Genomic DNA, 21,063 nt, shown 5'->3' with positions numbered 1-21,063 from the left:
AAACCTGATGGACTCCTGTCTTCTTTCAACCTTAATAATTATGTTACAGAGGTCTAAAGAGTGGCAACTACATATCTGGAATTTTTTATGAGGATTCCTTACTTTATTCCATATTTTAATTCTATTTGATTAGGAAATACATGTTCCATTTATTAAAATAAATTTTATTTGTTTGAAGCATTAAAAAAATTCCCATAAATATGACAGTTTTTTAAAGTAAAAATAGCCAGTTTAAAAATGTAGCAATTTTTGAGCCTAAAAAATAGGCGTATAAATAGTATTGGAACTGAGGTAGGGTCCCATGGTATGATGGCATATCATAGAAATATACCTATAGATACAAAAACAAAGCTATACTTCATGAAACCTAGGTCTAGTCTCCTGAAAACAGCTTTTTTGTCTTGTGCTGGTGGGGGAAAAAAAAAGAGACTAAAAACAAGTAGTCTCGGTGATCTGCACACTCACAGAGAAGGCAGTCATTTAAGGGATGGATGCAGGTAAGTATAGCTCTGTTTTAAAGCATAACTAAAAAAAATAATAATGGAAATTGCTATCATGTTTTATTTCACATCCCCTGTTGATTTACATTTTGAAAGATATAACGAGAGTACTCATTTTAAGTAATATGGTGGTAACGTTTTGTTTTTGGTATTCTCATTATTAGTTAAAAAAAAAAAAAACAACATTTTAACACTAATAATTGCTGTCAAGTACAGAACATCTGTTGCTTTTATCGCTTCGATGTAAAAAGGCCTACAGACTGATGGATAAAAAGTGTCATGCTATATAAATGTAGTTAAGGTAGCATTAAAATGAATGTGGCTTTCAAGGGATATTTAAATTCCAAGTATATTAATTTAATGTGTACACATGTTCAGTTTTTGGTGCTTAGCATTTAAAAGGGTATTCAGATAACTATAATTTTCAAGGGCTTGGGATAATGGTCCAACATTAAAACTGTGTACTAAACCGCCATTGATACTACCACAGGTGCTGTTTTGACTGTGCCAGTTTCTGCAATCAATGCTTTACCTACTCCCTCCCAACAAGCAGTAAATGCTTCCACATCTCCTCTCAGCTACTGATTGTCTGTGTAGCAGAATGGAAAAGAGGAAATACTTACAGACCAGAACTAAATAGCATCTGCAGGTTGTCAGTGGCAGGCAGATACAGGCTTTTTCAGTGTTAGACTGGCACCCAGGGCACTTGTAGATGTTATAGTTGTAATACCCATTCGGCAAAAAAGAAAACTTTTCAATTGCATGCTTCTAATCGAGCTGAATATGGTATTAATAAAAACATCTCCATAATCTAATGGCTTTATATATGACTTCAGACATGTCACAATGCCATAAAATAAAATCTTTTGCATTTAAAAGTGCTGAGTTGACTCTCCAATTAAATTGATGGGAGTTACCTTAATTAGATCAGCCCCACTGATTCTTAAGGTAACTTTACACAGAGATTTATCTGACAGATTTTAAAGGCCAAAGCCAGGAGTGGTTTTGAAAAGAGGAGAAATCTCAGCCTTTCCTTTATGACCTGCTCTCGGTTTATAGTCTGTTCCTGGCTTTGGCTCAATAATCTGTCAAGTAAATCTCTCTGTGTGAAGACACCCATAGAGTAAACTGGGGGAAGGTCTATGGTCCTACTTCTATACCCATTAATTGAGCAATTTGTTTCCCTTTTTTTATTGGGCATGAGAGTCAACACTTTGGGTCCACCACTACTCAAAACATCTGACATATGAGAATCAATAGGTAGGATATATATGTGGGTTGACTTACATCACCAACTGCTGCCAAAGCCGCAACTGCTGCCAAGGACCCAATCATAGCTGCTAGAGTTCGGTGGACAATCTACAAAAAAAAAAGCAAAACAAAAAATCTAAACAAACACACTTTGATAGTAAGGTAAAAAAAAAACTTATTAGATTGAAGAAGTTTACTTTCGGAAGACATAAAAAGTAAAATGGGGGGGTAAGTAGTGTGTGTTTTATTTTTGGGGGGGGGGCTAAACAAACAAGCTACCCTCCCTTAACCAGTTTTAAATAGAAGCTTAGAACACAAAACTGTTTCCCTGAGTGAAAGAAAGCATACTGTTGATATGATTCTTGTAAATCATAATACATATTTAAATAGTATCATGATATTTTGAAATTAGCCTACTATTGTATTAATATGCATTGCAGTGGCTGGCAATTACAGTGGTTGGGGTTTTCAAAAATATTGCAGGTGACAAAAAAGTAGAATGTCCAGACTAGGGATGGTCCGAACAGAGTTCGGTTCGGGTTCGTACGAACCCGAACTCTCGGGAATGATTCCCGCTGTCTGCCCGCTCCGTGGAGAGGGTGGATACAGCGAGAGGACCGCCTGGAAAACTGGGATACAGCCATAGCCGTAGGCTGTATCCCAGTTTTCCAGGCGGTCCTCCTGCTGTATCAACCCGCTGCACGGAGCGGGCAGAGAGTGGGAATCTGATGCCGAGCGTTCGGGTTTATACGAACCCGAACTTCGGCAGTTTTGGACCATCCCTAGTCCAGACCTTCACATCGAGTAATAACATGCCTTATAGAATGATGGGTTATATTTATTCTACTACCATACTAAAAAGTTAAAGAGACTATCACTAGGTTTATGCATTCCTATCTGAAGCCTTCATAAACTGCTGACAGACCCTTACATTGATCTGTGCAAACATTCTTGCTATTGTGTGCATGCACTTAGCAGTCCTCAATATTCATGAATACAGTTTGGTCCGTACATCAGCCTCTAATTTGGCTGCTGTCCGGCTATACTAAGTATAGACTGGCAACTGTCCTATAGTAACGAGTGGGCAAAGGGAGCAGCTCTCCATGGTGCCTGTTCTCCTGCATATCAGTAGAACAGCTGTACAAAACAAAGTCTGTCACTAGTTTATGGTACTTTCATCATAAACTTGGCGACAGATTCTCTTTAAATGGGAACCAATCAGCACAATTGTGCTAATTAGGTTCCCAAGAGCACTTAATAGATGTGGTAAGTAGCCTCCCTACTATGTCCTGGGTTGCTCCTTCGATACCTTCTGCGGGGTGACTGACAGGCAAGGAAGCTGGTTATAGGCCTCTTAGGGGCCTTTTTGCCGATCAATCAGCCCGCAGAGTGCGCTGACATGTCAGAGAGCCGTGACTAGTCCCAGCCCAGATGACTAGTTCCCGGATTTCTCCCTGACTTGCACGTGTCATTTTGCGAGCATAAGAAGGTACCAAAGGAGCAACCCAGGACATGGTAGGGAAGCTCCTTGTCACATCTACTAAGCATTTGTGGAAACCTAAGTAGCACAATTTTGCTGATTGGTTCCTTTTAAGTGCAATTTAATGGGGTGCTTCAAAATAGAAATACAAAAAAAAGTTAGCATTGCCCAATTGTTATAAAAAACTTAACTGGACTGTTGAAAGGTCTTACCTCGAATATGATTAGCACATAAACACCTGCTAAGATAATAGCTGCAATTGTTACTTGCGTCTCAATGCTGGCACTAAGATATTGATGAGTCACAGACACCGGAACAAGAGGAGTCTCCTGAAGAAACGCTTGAATGTTTATTGAAATAGTTTCACTGGAAATAAAATTTACAAGATTATTCAGTCACATTTTATTAGTTTTGGCAGTATTTAAATAGTAAAATAATTGAATGCAATTAGTAGAAAGATAGTAAGAACATTTTATTCTTAGACTGCATCCTGTTATACCGACATTGATTTCACAAGACATTTGCTCACATAAAAGCAAGGAAGAATCTTAAAGGATATCTTTGTGTAGCTACAGCCTCTTTGCAAAGCCCCGTTTCTCCATGGTTACAAAACACAAATTGTGAGTAAGCAAGAAGCAGGGGACAATAGACAACAAGACTGCAGGATCAGACAAATTGTTTTTAGTCTTTAACCATGGAGACACATACGTATGTCTGAAAAGGAACTGTAAACAAAAAGCAATATCCTTAGCTATAAAGTCAACTATTTTTAAAATTGGTTTTATTTTTCTAACACAGAAAATTGAAAATTGGTTGTAAAAGTGTATATGGCTGTTATTTAATTTTTTTATGAAGATGATCAACATAAATAAACTTGCCCACTCTCTCATCTCCCATCATTGAAAAGAAGAAAAAAATAAATACATTTCCTCTTCTGAGCAGCCTCCAGTCAGCTTAGCCAATAATTGTTTAAGACACGACAGCGGCAGCCAGTGATCGGCTAAGCGAACTGTCACTCTCAAGACAATTACCGGATGCTACACTGTACTGTTTCAGTCAGTCACTGATTGGCTGAGTGGCCTGTAAGTCTCTTTTCCGGAGTCACAGTCCGCTCAGCAAATCAGTGGCTGACTGAGACAGGACAGCACCGTCACCAGTGATTGGCTGAGAAGTCACTTATCTGGGAGAGTGAAAGCCCGGTAAGCCACTCACTGGCTGCCTCTGTCCTGTCTCAGTCAGTAATTGGCTCAGAAGCCGCTGGAGCCGCGTCATACAGGGGAGGGAATTCCCTCCCACTGGGGCGGACCGGCCTACCTCCAGTGCTTGAGCACTGGCCGGTTCCGGTGCATAGAACGGCGCCGTGCACGGGCCTGAAAAACGGACCGCGGCATCGGCTTCCCCGTGACGGAGCCGTTCGAACCGTGGGTTCAGATTAAAGAGGATGTACCTGGTGGTACATCCTCTTTAAGGGATTATTATAAGTGATTAGAGAGAAGTGCAATTCAAGCATGCTCGAGTACATTGGATAAAGCCCTAGGGAGCCCAGGAAAACATGGATACTGGATTCACTAGGGCTGCATCTGACTTCCTCAGCCCCTGGTATTCAAATAAGCTCATCTTTATAAGTAATCATTTAATTGCCTACATAGAGCAATGCATTTCATGATCTATGCTATCAATTTATAATCTATGGTATCAGCGCCCTGCAGGTACACCAAATCAATCCTGGACGGCATTTACATTTTTACAGCGGGATGACAATGGAATCTTGACTATGGAAGTGAAAGGGAAGGTATCCGCAGTGGATTTCAATGCGAACTCGGAGCATGAAATCCGCTGTGGAAATGGTACGTGTGAACCAAAAAAAAGATGTACCTGCATAGATTGTTGACCACTGTGTATATATAATAAATGAGAAGGTCAAGACACCTACATAAAAATTTCACAACATAGAGAGTACATAATATCTACAGCGAGGTGGTCACGAGGGAGGTCTGTGAGCCAGCTACATTTACTGTAAGCTCCTGAGCTACAAACCGAGATAAGTAACTGTGCAGTCACAGAGTTAAGGCCCTATCACACATTATTTATTAGATGAACAGGCCCTGCTTAAAAATTATCCCTATGTAACTGGGCATGTGCTACAGATGGCCACATGAATGATCCAGCATCCCTTCAAAGGGCAATAGTCAAGCCTTGGTATAGACTCTGTACACAAGCCCTGACCTACTAGCTTGTAATTGGGCCCTAAGTAACAATAGTATCCAGCTATTAGTTCACACATTAAGGTTTGCATTTTTAATTATTGAATACAAAGCCAGGGACTGATTTTTAGAAGTCTCTGTCTTTTCTTTACGCATGCTTTCCATTTATGATCTTAAAGTGTGAACACAACCTTTAACAGAAATTCACAACACCTGATGTTACTTGTGTAATATAAATAAGTTTTGTTTAATATAATCATGAAGAGAAGGTATGTAGCAGCAGAGGTGTAACTCCAATGTAAAATCTGGACCAGGACGTTGTATCACAATGGTCACATTGGACAAAGATTGTTTGGGCTTTTCTAGGGACCAGGGCCAGGGTACATCCGCTGCACACATTACAGATACACTTTCCTTGCTGCAATGCAGACTTCTAAAATGCATCAGATTAAGACTAAACAAGAAATAAAACTGCTATTCCTTTACAGCAAGCTGGAAAATCTGTATTGGTACCGGATGTTCATTATTGTAACTTGCTGAAAGCTCTGACTGCAGATGACTCATAGATCACCTAGTTATCTCAAAGGGAACATATAAGTGCTTGTGGCATTGATTCAGTAAAACAGTTTACAGCTTTTCATGCAGATACGTCAAGCACACATACACAAGGAAAATGCTGCATGGCGTCCTACAAAATAGAGCTCTCAAAAAGAGAATTATAGACCAGAAGCACAATTTCTAAGAAAGTTATTATGTTACCACCCCCCCCCCCCCCCCCCCCCCCCCCCCCAACAATCTACCTAAAATTAACATCTTGTAGCAGTAAAAATCATGAAACCAACCTGTTTAATATTTCAAATGTACTTTCTTTTACAATATGTTCCGTCTGTCTCGAATTCAGAGCCAGGGTCCAATTGTGTATCACCTGCGAAATACTGAATCATTTACTGTACAAGGCAAAATCTGAATTGGTCTTTTAATATTACTCAGTCACATCCATTCTTTTACACAGTGTACATTATAACCTTGGATTCTGTGACCTTTATAGAATAATGCAACATCAAATATATCATCCCAGTACTCACTTAAGGCAAAGTTGTTGAGTTCAACAATACTTTGCACTTCGTATAAGAAACTGTTTCAAAATATATTATGGCAACTTATTCTAACAAACCATAAGAGCAATAGGACGTTACACTTACCATTGTGCATGAACAAAACTGAAAGACTCCTGTGTGACTGCACATGAAGTCATATACTGAAGAGCCTTAGGCCCTCCATGTGCCACCATATGTTGACAGCAGCATATTATAAAAGAGAATACCCTTTGTTATATAGCATACGATGGGTAACACTTTCTAAAATTCATACAATATAGATCTTGACCTATGCTGGAAAACGCTAAGGGAATTATTAGAGATAGAAAACTTGTTAGATGTTACACCGCTGCGGCATAATGAGAAAATAATAGAAAATATAAAATGAAGGCAATATATAGATATGTATATACAGTGATGCTTTGGATTATGAGCATAATTCGTTCTGGGGCCGAGCTTGTAATCCAAATACACTCTTAAGCCAAAGTAAATTTTTCCATAAGAAATCCATGAAATGCAGACAATTGGTTCCACACCCCAAAAACCATAATTTTTTATTCTGAATAACATGTAGAACAGATGAAACCAACAAGAAACAGCTGAATATGTTATATTATTAGTTACTGTACAGTATGGCAGCAGTGTGTATAGCTGAGTGTGAGTGCACACACATTATAGCAGCAGTGTGTATAGCCGAGTATGATTGCAGGCACATTATAGCAGAAATAGAGAGCATGGGAAACACAAGGGTTGACAGAGACTGCAGGGAGCATGAAACAGGAAGGAAGTGGATCTGCTATGATTTGGAAGGTGAGTGAGACTTCCTGGGTCAGAGTACAGAGCTGTAGACCCTGCTGTGCAGACCATGCCCCTCCCCTGCTCACCCTCCCACCCAGTACAGGGAGCTCCTAAACCAAAGCAATGCTCTTAAACTAAGTTACAATTTTAAAATACTGTGAGCTCTTCTTGCAAAACAGGCAGGCATAAAGAAGGGGAGGGATGTTTTTATGGAAAGGGCCCTAAACCTTGGAGCAGAATAAAACTAGAATTTAAAGTAGAGGAAAAATACTAGTTACAGTACAGAAGACTAGAGAGCAAGGGGACTTCCGGTTCCGGCGCGCGCATGGTCGGCTGCAAGTGAGGGAGCTCCGCATCGTGATCTCGGGAATCTGAGCCCCCTAGCCGCGAACCACTCTGCCGAGGGTCTCTGACTCGCCCACCGTACTCCCATACCGGGTACACATGGATAAATTTGTACAACGCGGCGGGGAGCCGCCGGCACAGGTCCAGACGCCGCAGCCACAGAGGGAGACTAGGAGGCAGATGGACAAGATGGCGCCCGACACACCGCGCAGCCAAACACCCCTTACAGGTACCAGCTCAATGGCGTTTTCCCCCCCTGACACCCTGCTGGGAGAGACGATACAACCCGCACAGGCAATATCGGGGTTCTCCTGTAAAGAATTAGCTGCGGAAGTGGCGAAAATACTGGGCCCGGACATAAAAGCCTCTCTGGAGGCCACCGTAGCTGCCACCCTCACGAGCCTGCAACAGGAGGTGACTACGCACTCGGCCCAGATCTCAGATTTGGACAAACGCTATACCATCCTGGAAGATGAACTATTTAATACTCAGAACAAGGTCAGACAGCTCATGCGAGCTCATGATTTTATGAGAGATAAAATAGAAGATCTTGAAAACAGGTCTCGCCGGAGCAATTTGCGCTTAGTGGGTCTGCCGGAGTCCATAATGCCACGCCAGCTAATACAACTATGTGCTGTTGACCTTCCACAAGCGCTTGGCATAACATCTGCAGTGACTGTAGAAAGAGCGCACCGCATTGGACCACCGCCCCAAAATCAGCAGACTAAGAGGGGGGATATGACCAAGCCAAGACAAGTTATTGCTAAGTTTCTGAATTTCGCGGACAAAGCAAATATTTTGCAGGCATATAAAAAGTCCAATACCCCTCTGCTTTTACAAGGGCACAAAGTCCTATTATTTGGAGACTATTCGGCGGATGTAGCAAAAAAGCGCAAGGCTTTTGCCCCCATTTGTACAGCCATGGTTAAATACCAGATCCGTTTTGCCTTACAATATCCTGCACTGCTCAAAGTGTTCCGGCCGGATGACACTTTTGAAATATTTCATACCCCTGAAGCGGCAAGCCATTACCTGGATTCTTGGAGGAATCAAGAAGCTTCCCCTTCTGCGAGCCGAAAAAGGGGCAGACTGGAACCCCCTATTTCTTCTGACAGCATTGCTGACTGACCCGTATCCGATGATGCTACTGGACCTTTTCTGAAGCAGGACTTGCTGGGACCCATGTGACTGTAATGTCCATAACTGAATTGGGACTTCCTAATTCCTGATTGTTCCTGTTAATAAGATGGTTTGGCGTTTTGTTTGTCTTACTTTTAGCCATAAGGGGTTTAATGTTTGCTTGCATTGGAATTGGGGGGGGGGGGACAAAAGGGGAGGAAAAGGGGAAAAAAAAAAAAAAAAAAAAAAAAAAAAAGGGTGTTGGTTTACTGTTTCTGTCGTAGAAATCTTTCTGCCCCCTTTTCTTTTCTTATAATCTACTTTTAACACGGGTCTTTTGGAAGACCTCTGTGAGTGGTGGGGTTTTGTAAATTCTTCTTACTGAGAGATCCAGCGGACTAGAGGTAAAATCTGCTGGACAATGGTTACGACTTTAGGCGAGCGGGGCGATGGCTCGACCACAATGCGCGGAAGAAGCGAAGTCCTTGATCTTTTCTCAGTCGCCAGTTTCTTTATTTTTTTGATTTTGTTTGAGTACATTTTGTGTTATGTGTTCTTTAATCTTGTTGTCTTTTTGTTCTGTTATGACAGGATTCGTCTCACATCACCTCCACTTTCCAAGGGGCCCTACTGGATGATCTATATTGCAGGTATGCTGGCGCCGTATCTTCTCTGTGGAGACATTACCTAACATGAAAATAGCTACCTGGAATGTAAAGGGGTTGAGGTCTCCACAGAAGAGATATATGGTGCTTAGACACCTCAAACGGCTAGATGTTGATCTGGCACTGTTACAGGAAACCCATTTAGCTGAGGAGGATTATGTTCGTATGCAGAAGTTATGGGTAGGGAAAGTACTAGGCTCCCCTTCAGTGGGCCGCAAAGCGGGCGTCTTGCTGTTTATACATTCACGGGTGTCGCACACTATACTTAAGGCAGATGCAGATAATCAGGGTCGGCATCTACATGTAGTCTTAGATACCGCGGCCGGGAAGCTGAGCATCCACAATGTATATGCCCCAAACTCCCCGAATGAACAGTTTCGAACACAACTGACTCATTCCTTGCTCACTGACCCGGAACATTTGGTGTTATTAGGGGGAGATATGAACGAGGTGATGCATGGCTCGGAGGACAGAAAACGAACCCAGTCTGGACACACTCCTGTACCCTCTGTAATTACTCCATTAGCAAAGCTAGCAGATTCTACCAAGCTATATGATATATGGAGACACTATAATCCAGCCGAACGGGAGTATACCTTTTACTCCCATTCCAGACGATCATGGTCCAGACTGGATTATTTTCTGTCCTCGGAATCATTATTACGAAAAATTAGTTCAGCCTCCATATCTGACATGGTCATTTCGGACCATTCCCCGGTTCTGATACAGGTAGAGGAGCAAACTCCCCATGGTACAGATATACTGTGGCGCTTTCCGTCATTTATGACAAAGGACGAGGAGTTTGTCCAACACCTCAAAGGTTGGTGGATGTCATATAGTCGGGATAATGAGGCACATTCTGATAATCCTACATTGTTCTGGGAGACAGCAAAAGCTGTCCTCAGGGGACAGATAATGTCATTCACTGCGGCGCGTAAAAGAGAGGCCAGGAACAAACATATGATGGCCACGAAACAACTTAGGGAAACATATACAACATTTTTACAAACTGACACTGAGGACTCTAGGGAGGCTTGGAAAGCGGCTAAAATGGTGTATGACCTGTGGTTGGACAGACTAGAAAGCTTTCAGCGAGATAGACTTAGCTCGGAATTTTTTAAATATGGAAATAAAGCAGGGAGGCTGCTGGCTCGATTAGCGAAAGGACGGCACCCGGCTCAGCACATACTTACTCTGCGGGATGCGCGTGGCTCTCTCCACAAGAAACCATATGACATTAATAGGATTCTGGGGGAATTTTATAAAACCTTATATGAAAAGACGACAGTGGATTTGTCCCTGGGTAAAAGTTTTCTAAATAAATTGCGAATGCCCACATTGTCTGAGGAGGATATAGAATTTCTAAACTCGCCGATCTCCATGGAAGAAATTGTAGGTACGATAAAAATATTGCCCAACAGTAAAGCGCCCGGCCCAGACGGCTTCTCTAGTGAGTTCTACAAAGCCCTACATGAGGACGTCGCTCCCATCTTAACAAAACTATTTAATGGCATCCTACAGGGTGGCCCAGTGATGCCCTCTAGTAATGTGGCATATATAAAAGTCTTGTTAAAACCGGGCAAAGACCCAACTTTGCCCGGTTCGTATCGGCCGATCTCCCTCATGAACCAAGATATTAAGATACTCACTAAGATCATGGCAAATAGGCTGGCACACTATATGCCGCAGCTCATTGGCCCTCATCAGGTAGGGTTTATCAAGGGGAGATCGGCGGTTGCGAACATACGACAAGTCTTATTGGCTCAGGACTGGACCCGCCACCACAGCTCACAGAGTCATAAAGAAGCTTTATTGAAGATTGATGCCGAAAAGGCTTTTGACAATGTGGACTGGGGGTGGCTAGGCCTGGTACTGACCCATATGGGAATCACGGGGAATTTCCGCTCACTGGTGGATTCTTTATATAGCACACCCCTGGCACGGGTACATACTCCCGGATTTTTATCCGCACAGATACCACTGCAAAAAGGGACACGGCAAGGGTGCCCATTGTCACCCTTGTTATTTAACATAGCACTTGAGCCTCTGGCGCTTTATCTATCCCGCACAACTGAATTCTCTGGTATCGCAGTGGGTGGAGCGGAGCTGAAAATAACATGCTTCGCAGACGATATGCTAGTCTTCCTGCAGTCACCTGAGGTCCATTTAGATGAGGTCCTTCGGATTATCTCAGATTATGGGACATACTCAGGTCTCAGGATAAATGTGAGTAAGTGTGAGCTGCTCTTCTTGGCACCACATGTCTGGTCACCCACGGGGCATTACCAGGTCACTGTGGCCAGAGATCATATCACCTATTTGGGAATTAAAGTAGGTAGGACTCCTGCAGCAATTTATAACTTAAATTACCCGCCCCTGATAAAGAAAATAGTGCAGGAACTAGAGAGGTGGAGGTCCCTCACATTGTCCCTGTTTGGTAGAGCCCACCTACTAAAAATGATCAGTTTTGCACGCATTCTGTATCCTCTTCAGACAATCCCGCTGTTGTTAACTCATGTGGACATCCTAAAGCTACAGTCATCTTTCACACGCTTCTTGTGGAACGGGAAGAGACCACGTATAGCATATACTAAATTATGTATGTCTAAATGGGACGGAGGTGTCAAGTTTCCACATATCCGTCATTATAACTTAGCGGCTCTGCTAAGACATATTAGGGATTGGATATTTGACACCTCTTTCTTCTCCAATACTGCCCTGGAAAGAGAGTTGGCGAGACCGTATGACCTGACCATGCTTCTGCATACGAAATACTCCTCCTTACCCCCCCAAATAAAGAATAGTTGGTTATTGAGGGATACTTTGATGGCGTGGAAAACGCTACGCAAATTATACAGGTTGCCCATATACGTGTCCGATTACCTACCGCTTTGGACCAATCCGCAATTTCCCCAAGGCAGCTCTAACTGCCAATTCCGACAATGGGAATCAAAAGGGATTTCGAAGTTAGGAGATGTTGTTGACCCCCAAACGGGTAAGCTTCTTCCCTGGCTCAGCCTCATGAGTAAATATAATCTGCCCGAACAGCATTTTCTAGCCTATTCGCAGCTTCGAGCCTTTTATACCTCCATACAAGTTAAAGACGTAGATGTGGATAGATGTGACCACTTTGCTAACCTTCTGGGTCCCCCCAAAGATATGCACTCACTATCAGTGCTTTACAGGGACTTAACTAGTCAACTGCTTAGCTCAGTGGCCACAACTGCCTTTGGTAAATGGGAACGGATACTAAATGATAACTCCATGTCCAGGAAAATAAGGGAGGGCTTTGAAAAGGTGAAATTGGCGATAGTAAATGAGCAGTGGCGGGAGATGCAATATAAAATTATTCATAGAGCTACCTATGCGTTTGATCTCACATATGCTGCAGCCCCCGCTCACTACTTGCGTAAGTGTCCTAAGTGTGATCTGGACAAAGCGGACCTATTACATGGTCTCTGGGCTTGCCCCTCTCTACGCCCTCTGTGGGAGGAAGCGAGAATCTATATACATGACATATGGGGAATAGAGGTGCCTGACGATCCCAAGGCGACTATATTTCACTATATGCCTTTAGACCCGGAGGATGATGCATCCAAATGTATAGCTGTTAAGGGGTTGCATATAACCCTATTGGTAGTGAAGAAATGCTTGCTTAGACATTGGTTGGAACCACAAATACCAACTTTGCAAGAAATAATAGCAACCTTGAAACAGCTTATGATTCTCGATAAAAGGGATACTGAACGTCACAAGGAGAAATCCACCTCCGGTTTTTTCAAGAAGTGGAGATGCTTCTTGGAAAAAGCACTTACTGACTCCGAGAGGACTCAGATTATGGAGACATTCAAGTATACCACTTGGTATTGTAAGGAAGATCTGAGGGGCACATTACGGAACCTTAGAGTACGGTCATGATAGCAAGGGCGGATGCTGTATGGTTCCGAGTAGGAGGAGGGTGGCGGTTTTTACATCATCGGGGGCATCTGTTTCCCTTTTGGAATGGGTTACTACTGATTTTTGGTGTAATTTCTGAAAAATTTCTGTGGAGATCCTTTTGGTTTTTTTTTTTTAGGCCCTCATGGAGAGTGATGGTGAGACGAATCCTGTGAGAGTTTCTGATAGTTTTGCCGGTTGACAAGTTTGGTATATACCTCGCTTCTACTTTACAAATTTATATGTTTTGCTTGCCCTTACTTATTATCCCCTTATGTATCAATTGGATTTACTGCCTATCGCTAGTGAGTACTTTATTATAGTGCCTAGTCTAAGTTTGGACGGGCTTGAAATGGACCGATATTTGCAGTAATTTAAGGGATGCATCACGGGAAAATGGGAAAAGGTGATGGAGGCACAGTATTAGTATTTTTAATGTTGCTCTATAACATGGATTGTACCGGATTGTTATCGCTTGTTATAACTTGAGTAATGTATGTACAACCCTGCAACAGCCTTTCACTAAAGTGTTTTGAAAAAAAAAAAAAAAAAAAAGACTAGAGAGCACCTACTGTAATACGGATGATAAAAATAGATTTTACATAACTACTCCGCACATTTTTAAGTTGTGTAGATCATCTGAAAAGTTTATCAAAATTGTACAGAAGCTAACTGGGATAACATTACGGGAGACATGTCAGAATGACAGTGGGAGAGAATATGTGACAAGTATCAGCTAAGAACAACCCTACATCCCTAGCTTCCTGAAAAAACTGGGAATCGGGAAAAATCTAACTGGAATGGAAGGGTCAGGATGGATACATATATTGTGGGAATGTGTAGTAATAAAGGAATACTGAAGTGAGATAGCGGAAGAAAAAAAAAATAGTTTAGGTTCCGCTTCCTTTCTCCCCATTGGTCACTATACTGACTGACGATTCACAAATAACCTATTTCAGAAAAAAAGTAAAAAGAAAATAATTGTTTAGATCACTGCTTACTGAAAGACTCCAGATAGTTAGAAATTGCATGGCAGCAACCACACCGAGTATGAGTGGATGGAAGAAAGCAGTATGAGTGGATGGAAGAAATATAAAAATGTGTATTATGTGATACTCACTTGTAAAGAAAATTGTACATTATGTATACAGTATGTATTGACACAAAACTGTTTGTATAAAAGTGCATGTATATTCTTTAATTTAAAAAAAAAGGAATTTAAAATTTGTTTGTGATCAAACAAGGGGAAAAAATAAAACATTTGTATAGCTCCATGTATCATTTAAAGCATATGAAATTTACAGCACAATCCCAATGTGTATGGATTTTACATACAAATACACACAGACATGCATGTATTAACCAAATACCACTACCAACCTGTGTCGGTCGACGTCTTCTGGAAAAGGGGTCATTCAGCTGCACAATTTGAATAAGAATATATTCATCATTACTTTGATCAATCAAATTTCCAGCAAATGGGCCATCAACTTCAAGTTTTAGAAGTGCAGCGCCTCGAAAGTCGGTAAGATTTGCAGCTTATTGGGAATTGTTAAGGGCATATTATTTATAGATGAGACATACATTTATGTACAGCCACTGGGGTAGCATAAAATACTTCAGTAGGGAAGTAGTAGAGAGAAGAAAGGAAAGAAAGTGCATTATGTCTTCTTAGAAGCTTGTTTATTCAGTACTTTGAGCTTTGAAGGTTAGAGGACAGTATGTTAAAAGATAAGCTACATTACATTAGGAGCATACTTGACTTATCAAAAGCACAAGATTAGAGAGTTTGGGATAAAATCCTAATGTAAGAAAAAAAAAGGAAAGTTTTAAGAATGGGGTAAAAGAAAAATATAATCAACCAGTAGTTCCAGCAGTAAGCGGACTATTGAAATGACATTTTAGATAGATAGTGTAAGACATCTTCCTTCATGTTTCCAGGTATTTATCATAAAAGCAATGTTTGCATGTGGTAGGCATTAGGGGGAGGTACTGTAGTTAGTAGCTAATAGAAAGAATGGCCTCCAGAATAGTCTGCTAGTTCTTCACTTTAGCTAACACCTGCATCATTGCCAATCATTAATAAAGGTGCAGTCTTACATTATGGCTGCCACATGCTGAGGAAACCATGGCCACACCAGCAATATAATGCAATTATTTGACAACAGGTAGGTGAGAGGGCAGTGTAGAGAACCGCACATAGAATATGAAAAGGGGGAGGACAGTATCACTTTAAAAAAATGCAGATTACAAAACTAAGTTATCTTTCTACTCACTTGCAGTCCCCCAGTACAAGCCAAGTTTGATCTAAGTCCTGTCCTATGCATCAGCATTCAGTACACAGCTCATGTTCAGGTTTACAATGGAGGAATGTAGAAAACTACAGATTTAGAACCAGTGACTTTTAACCTGTATCTTGATTACTGGACTTTAGGTGGGATCTGGAGGCAATGTTCCTTTTAATTGCAGGTCAGTTCACTTTATTATTCCCTAGGTCTCCACAACCTGTATTTATGGCATTATTTTCTAGTGTTTTTGACAAACGTTTTTGCATATTTCTTATAAAAGCTGTGTATGAAAAAATGGCAAAAAAATAAAATAAAATGGAACATTTTGAGTTTTGAAAAATGACAGAACATACACAGATTTACAAAATAAGAACAACTTACCCTGGGTTCACACTAAGTTTTTGCAATCCCTTTTCCAAAAAAAAAAAACGGATGCATCCTTTTGATCCATTTTTACATTGACTTCCATTATAACAAAAAGGTTCCGTTTTTAACGTACACAAAAACATAGTCAACCTCATTTTTGTGTCCTTTTAAAAAGATACAGATCCATTTTGATCCTTTTTTTTTTATAATGGAAGTCAATGGAAAAACGGATTATAACGGATGCACACAAGTGCATCAAATTTTTGTAATAAAAAAAAAAACGGATGAAAAAAATGGATTGTGAAAACACGGTGTGAACCCAGCCTTGGTGTCTTATACCTACCAGCATCAGCCACTTCATAATACAATTATGTTAACACACAATTTGCAGATTGCATCACAGGCCACAATTTATTGAATTGTAAAACATTAGTTCCAACAGAATTGCCGCAGTGTAAACACTCCGTATACACGGCAACCGCACAGAAAATTCACATTTCTATTTTGTGGAGCCACTATTCAGTTCACCATTCCACTCCCGACAGCACTTTATATTGCGTTCTATGGTGTCCGGGTGGACATCACAGACAGTGGCCTTTCTGTGAGACGGGCGAGTCAAAGAACGGACGCTGTTTTTACAGCGTGTGATTCCGGCCATATATTACATTTAACAAATTTATCAAATAAAACGTGGTGCGGATATAGCACCCAGATGCAGCAAACAGTGCTTCTACTTAGCTTCCCTGCCGTACATGTGGTATGTTTATCTGTAATAGTGATGAGTGAATACTGTTCGATCGAATAGATATTCGATCAAATAGTAAGGTATTCGACAGTATAGATCATCATCAAATAGTACGCCGGATATTCAATAAAAATTTGATAAGCGTTCAAATACCCTTTCCCTGAGGTGTCATTGTGAACCTCCAAGTGGTCGAATAGATGTTTTTCAATAATCAAATACTTGTTAACATAGACTTTAATGGGATTGAATATTCGACCGAATAGTCGAATATCAGGGAGATATTCGTACGAATATCGAGTATTCGAATATTTCACTATTCGCTCATCACTAATCTGTAACTGTAGTTAGTCGGAAAACAACTTTTCTTTTGGTGTGCGAGGCAGGGGGAGAGCCCGGAACTAGTTATCTGGAAGGTGCCCGGGCCATAACTAGACTAGGACCACTGTGTGCTATATCTGGGAGCTACTGTATATCAGCATCATCACGCTGATTGGTTCCCTTTAAACACCCAGCTCCAATTCGAGTTTGTCTGCGTTCATTGTGTAGCGGTGACTTTTTGAGGCGCTCCACAAAAGGCAGCATGCCTCCCAAGAATCCCAGATTCAGCTGTCTCAGGCTCAACTTTAACCCCTTAGCGACCCATGACGTATCTGTTAGCCGGCGCGGGTCCCGTTGCCGCGCCGGCTAATTAAGCACTTCAATGAAGCTGTCAAACCTGACAGCTGCATTGAAGTGCTTTATGCACAACATCCCTGGTGTCTAGTGGCACGGATCTCCCCCCCGCAATGCGATCGCGGGGGGGAGATCCGTTCTTCTGGCCGTGCCGGGCCTCAGCGTCGGAATGACGCTGATCCCGGCTCGGCAGTAGATTGCTATGGCCTGCAGCAGGCCATAGCAATCTATGACCGATCTCATGGATCTTTGCTGTGTATATACACAGCATTGATCTCTATGAGAGATCAGTGCTATGTATATACAAGCCCCCCAGGGGGGCTTCTAGTCCATGTAAAAAAAAAAAGTAAAAAAGTGTTTTTATTAATAAAAAATCCCCTCCCCTAATAAAAGTCCAAATCACCCCCCTTTTCCCATTTTATAAATATAAATTAATAAATAAATAAATAAACAAACATATTTGGTATCACCGCACGCGTAATCACCCAATCTATTAATTAATCACATTCCTGATCTCGCACGGTAAACGGCGTAAGCGCAAAAAAATCCCAAAGTGCAAAATTGCGCATTTTTGGTCGCATCAAATCCAGAAAAAATGTAATAAAAAGCGATCAAAAAGTTGTATATGCGCAATCAAGGTACCGGTAGAAAGAACGCATCATGGCGCAAAAACTGACACCTCACACAGCCCCATAGACCAAAGGATAAAAGCGCTATAAGCCTGGGAATGGAGCGATTTTAAGTGACATATATTTGTTAACAATGGTTTGAATTTTTTACAGGCCATCCGATACAATATAAGTTATACATGTTATATATCATAGTAATCGTAACGACTTGAGGAACATGCATAACAAGTCAGTTTTACCATAGGGCGAACGGCGTAAATGCAAAACTCCCCGAAATCAAAACAAATTCGTTTTTTTTTTCAATTTGACAGCGCAAATGATTTTTTTCCGGTTTCACAACATATTTTATGGAAAAATTATGCCTGTATTTGCAAAGTACAATTGGTTTCGCAAAAAATAAGCACTCATATAAGTCTCTAGGTGAAAAAATGCAAGCGCTATGGACTTTTAAACATAAAATGGAAAAAGCAAAAGCGCAAAAACGAAAATTGGCTTGGACCTTAAGGGGTTAAACTATCCATCCAGAAGCTCCCACGGTGTGCATAGGAAAAGACTTTCCAAGCTAAAGCAGATTATAAAATTACAGAGCTTGTAAGATCCCATTCATTTTTTTTAAGCCGTTGGTATACGTCAGGAAAACGGCAAATGGATATTCTTACACATACCCAATGTACATGCAAAGGACCTGTTGTCTCTAATGGACTGAACTAGATACTACATTCAGTCCATTTCCTAAACATATCTTTTTTTTGTTTTTTGTTTTTGCTTTCTTAAAAGCGCAGTAGACCCAGGGGTGCCGCAATCATGAGGCGACTTGAGTCGTCTGCCTCAGGCGGCGCCACCAGCTATCTTCATGGGGGCGGCATTCAGTGGCAGATTATAATATGGGCGGTTCGGGCGGCCGCCCACATTATAATCCGCCACTGACTGTACCATGTACTGGAGCCCCCCCCGCCCCCGGGCAGTATCTGTAATGAGATGCTGTGAGCGGCAGAGACTGTATTTATAAGCGCCGCGCTGTAATGAATCAGCCGCGCGGTGCTGATACTACAGGGCGGCGCTTATGAATACAGTCTCTGCCGCTCACAGCATCTCATTACAGATACTGCCCGGGGGCGGGGGGGCTCCAGTACATGCATTCCACGTCCGTGATCCGTCAGGATCACGGAACGTGGGAATGCAGCCTTAGTCCCCTGGCTGATGTGCGGCTGCCGGGGATGTCCCGTCCTGTCCCCGGCAGCGCGCGCATCAGAGAGATCCCCGTGCGCCGGAAGTCACAGCCACAGGCGCATGGGGAGCTGTCTGATGCGCGCGCTGCCGGGGACAGGACGGGACACCCCGGGCAGCCACGCATCAGCCGGGACCAGACCAGAGAGGCTCGACGGGGGAACGGAGGGCAGGTGAGTTGTGTGCCGTTTTTGTTTTTGTTTTATCTGCTGTGCAGGGGGGGGGGGAGAGGGAGGAGGGGGAGAGGGGGACCATCTATAAGGTGGGGGGGGGGGGGGAGAGGGGGACCATCTATAAGGTAGGGGGGGGAAGGGGACCATCTATAAGGGAGGGAGAGAGGGGGACCATCTATAGGGGGGGGAAGGGGACCATCTGGAAGAGGGGGACCATCTATAGGGGGGGGAAGGGGACCATCTATAAGGGGGGGACCATCTATAAAGGAGGGGCGGGAGGGGGACCGTCTATAAGGGGGGGGAAGAGGGGGACCATCTATAAGGGGGGGGAAGAGGGGGACCATCTATAAGGGGGGGGGGGGGGAAGAGGGGGACCATCTATAAGGTGGGGGGGGGAAGAGGGGGACCATCTATAAGGTGGGGGGGGAGAGGGGGACCATCTATAAGGTGGGGGGGGGAAGAGGGGGACCATCTATAAGGTAGGGGGGGGGAAGGGGACCATCTATAAGGGGGGGGGAGAGGGGGACCATCTATAAGGGAAGGGGGGGAAGGGGACCATCTATAAGGGAGGGGGGAAAGAGGGGGGCGATCTATAAGGGAGGGGGGAAAGAGGGGGACCATCTATAAGGGGGGGACCATCTATAAGGGAGGGAGAGAGGGAAGAGGGGGACCATCTATAGGGGGGGGAAGGGGACCATCTATAAGGGGGGGACCATCTATAAAGGAGGGGCGGGAGGGGGACCGTCTATAAGGGGGGGGAAGAGGGGGACCATCTATAAGGGGGGGGGAAGAGGGGGACCATCTATAAGGGAGGGGGGAGAGGGGGACCATGTATAAGGGGGGAGGGGGACCATCTATAAGGGAGAGGGGACCATCTATAAGGGAGGGGGAAAGGGGGACCATCTATAAGGGGGGGAAGAGGGGGACCATCTATAAGGGAGAGGGGACCATCTATAAGGGGGGGGAAGAGGGGGACCATCTATAAGGGGGGGGAGAGGGGGAAGAGGGGGACCATCTATAAGGGGGGAGAGAGAGGGAAGAGGGGGACCAACTATAAGGGGGGGGGGAAGAGGGGGACCATCTATAAGGGAGGGGGAGAGGGGGACCATCTATAAGGGAGGGGGAGAGGGGGACCATCTATAAGGGAGGGGGAGAGGGGGACCATCTATAAGGGAGGGGGGAGAGGGGGACCATCTATAAGGGAGGGGGGAGAGGGGGACCATCTATAAGGGAGGGGGGAGAGGGGGACCATCTATAAGGGAGGGGGGAGAGGGGGACCATCTATAAGGGGGGGAGAGGGGGACCATCTATAAGGGAGGGGGGAGAGGGGGACCATCTATAAGGGAGGGGGGAGAGGGGGACCATCTATAAGGGAGGGGGGAGAGGGGGACCATCTATAAGGGAGAGGGGACCATCTATAAGGGGGGGAAGAGGGGGACCATCTCCTAAAAGATCAGCACCCTCCTCTCCTGACATCCTCTGTGCTGCTGTGACCTCTCCTAAAAGATCAGCACCCTCCTCTCCTGACATCCTCTGTGCTGCTGGGACTTCTCCTATAGGATTAGCAC

The 21,063-nt window shown here is 43.3% G+C and overlaps 1 protein-coding gene across 1 annotated transcript in view; it reads right to left on the bottom strand.

The window, feature by feature from the left end:
• Window positions 1–21,063, bottom strand: part of OCA2 (OCA2 melanosomal transmembrane protein) — a 184,038-nt gene that overhangs the window by 100,851 nt on the left and 62,124 nt on the right. Inside the window, exons 6-9 of the mRNA XM_069972387.1 lie at window positions 14,776–14,933; window positions 6,278–6,360; window positions 3,444–3,597; window positions 1,788–1,859 (exon numbers count right to left, since the gene is read on the bottom strand). Of these exons, the coding sequence (XP_069828488.1) occupies window positions 1,788–1,859; window positions 3,444–3,597; window positions 6,278–6,360; window positions 14,776–14,933 (467 nt within the window). The remainder of the gene's footprint in view (window positions 1–1,787; window positions 1,860–3,443; window positions 3,598–6,277; window positions 6,361–14,775; window positions 14,934–21,063) is intronic.

Source organism: Dendropsophus ebraccatus, chromosome 5 (genome assembly GCF_027789765.1).
Source record: "Dendropsophus ebraccatus isolate aDenEbr1 chromosome 5, aDenEbr1.pat, whole genome shotgun sequence".
NCBI lineage: Eukaryota > Metazoa > Chordata > Amphibia > Anura > Hylidae > Dendropsophus > Dendropsophus ebraccatus.
The sequence above is the reverse complement of the archived record's forward strand: the minus strand, read 5'-3'. Positions and strand labels throughout refer to the sequence as shown.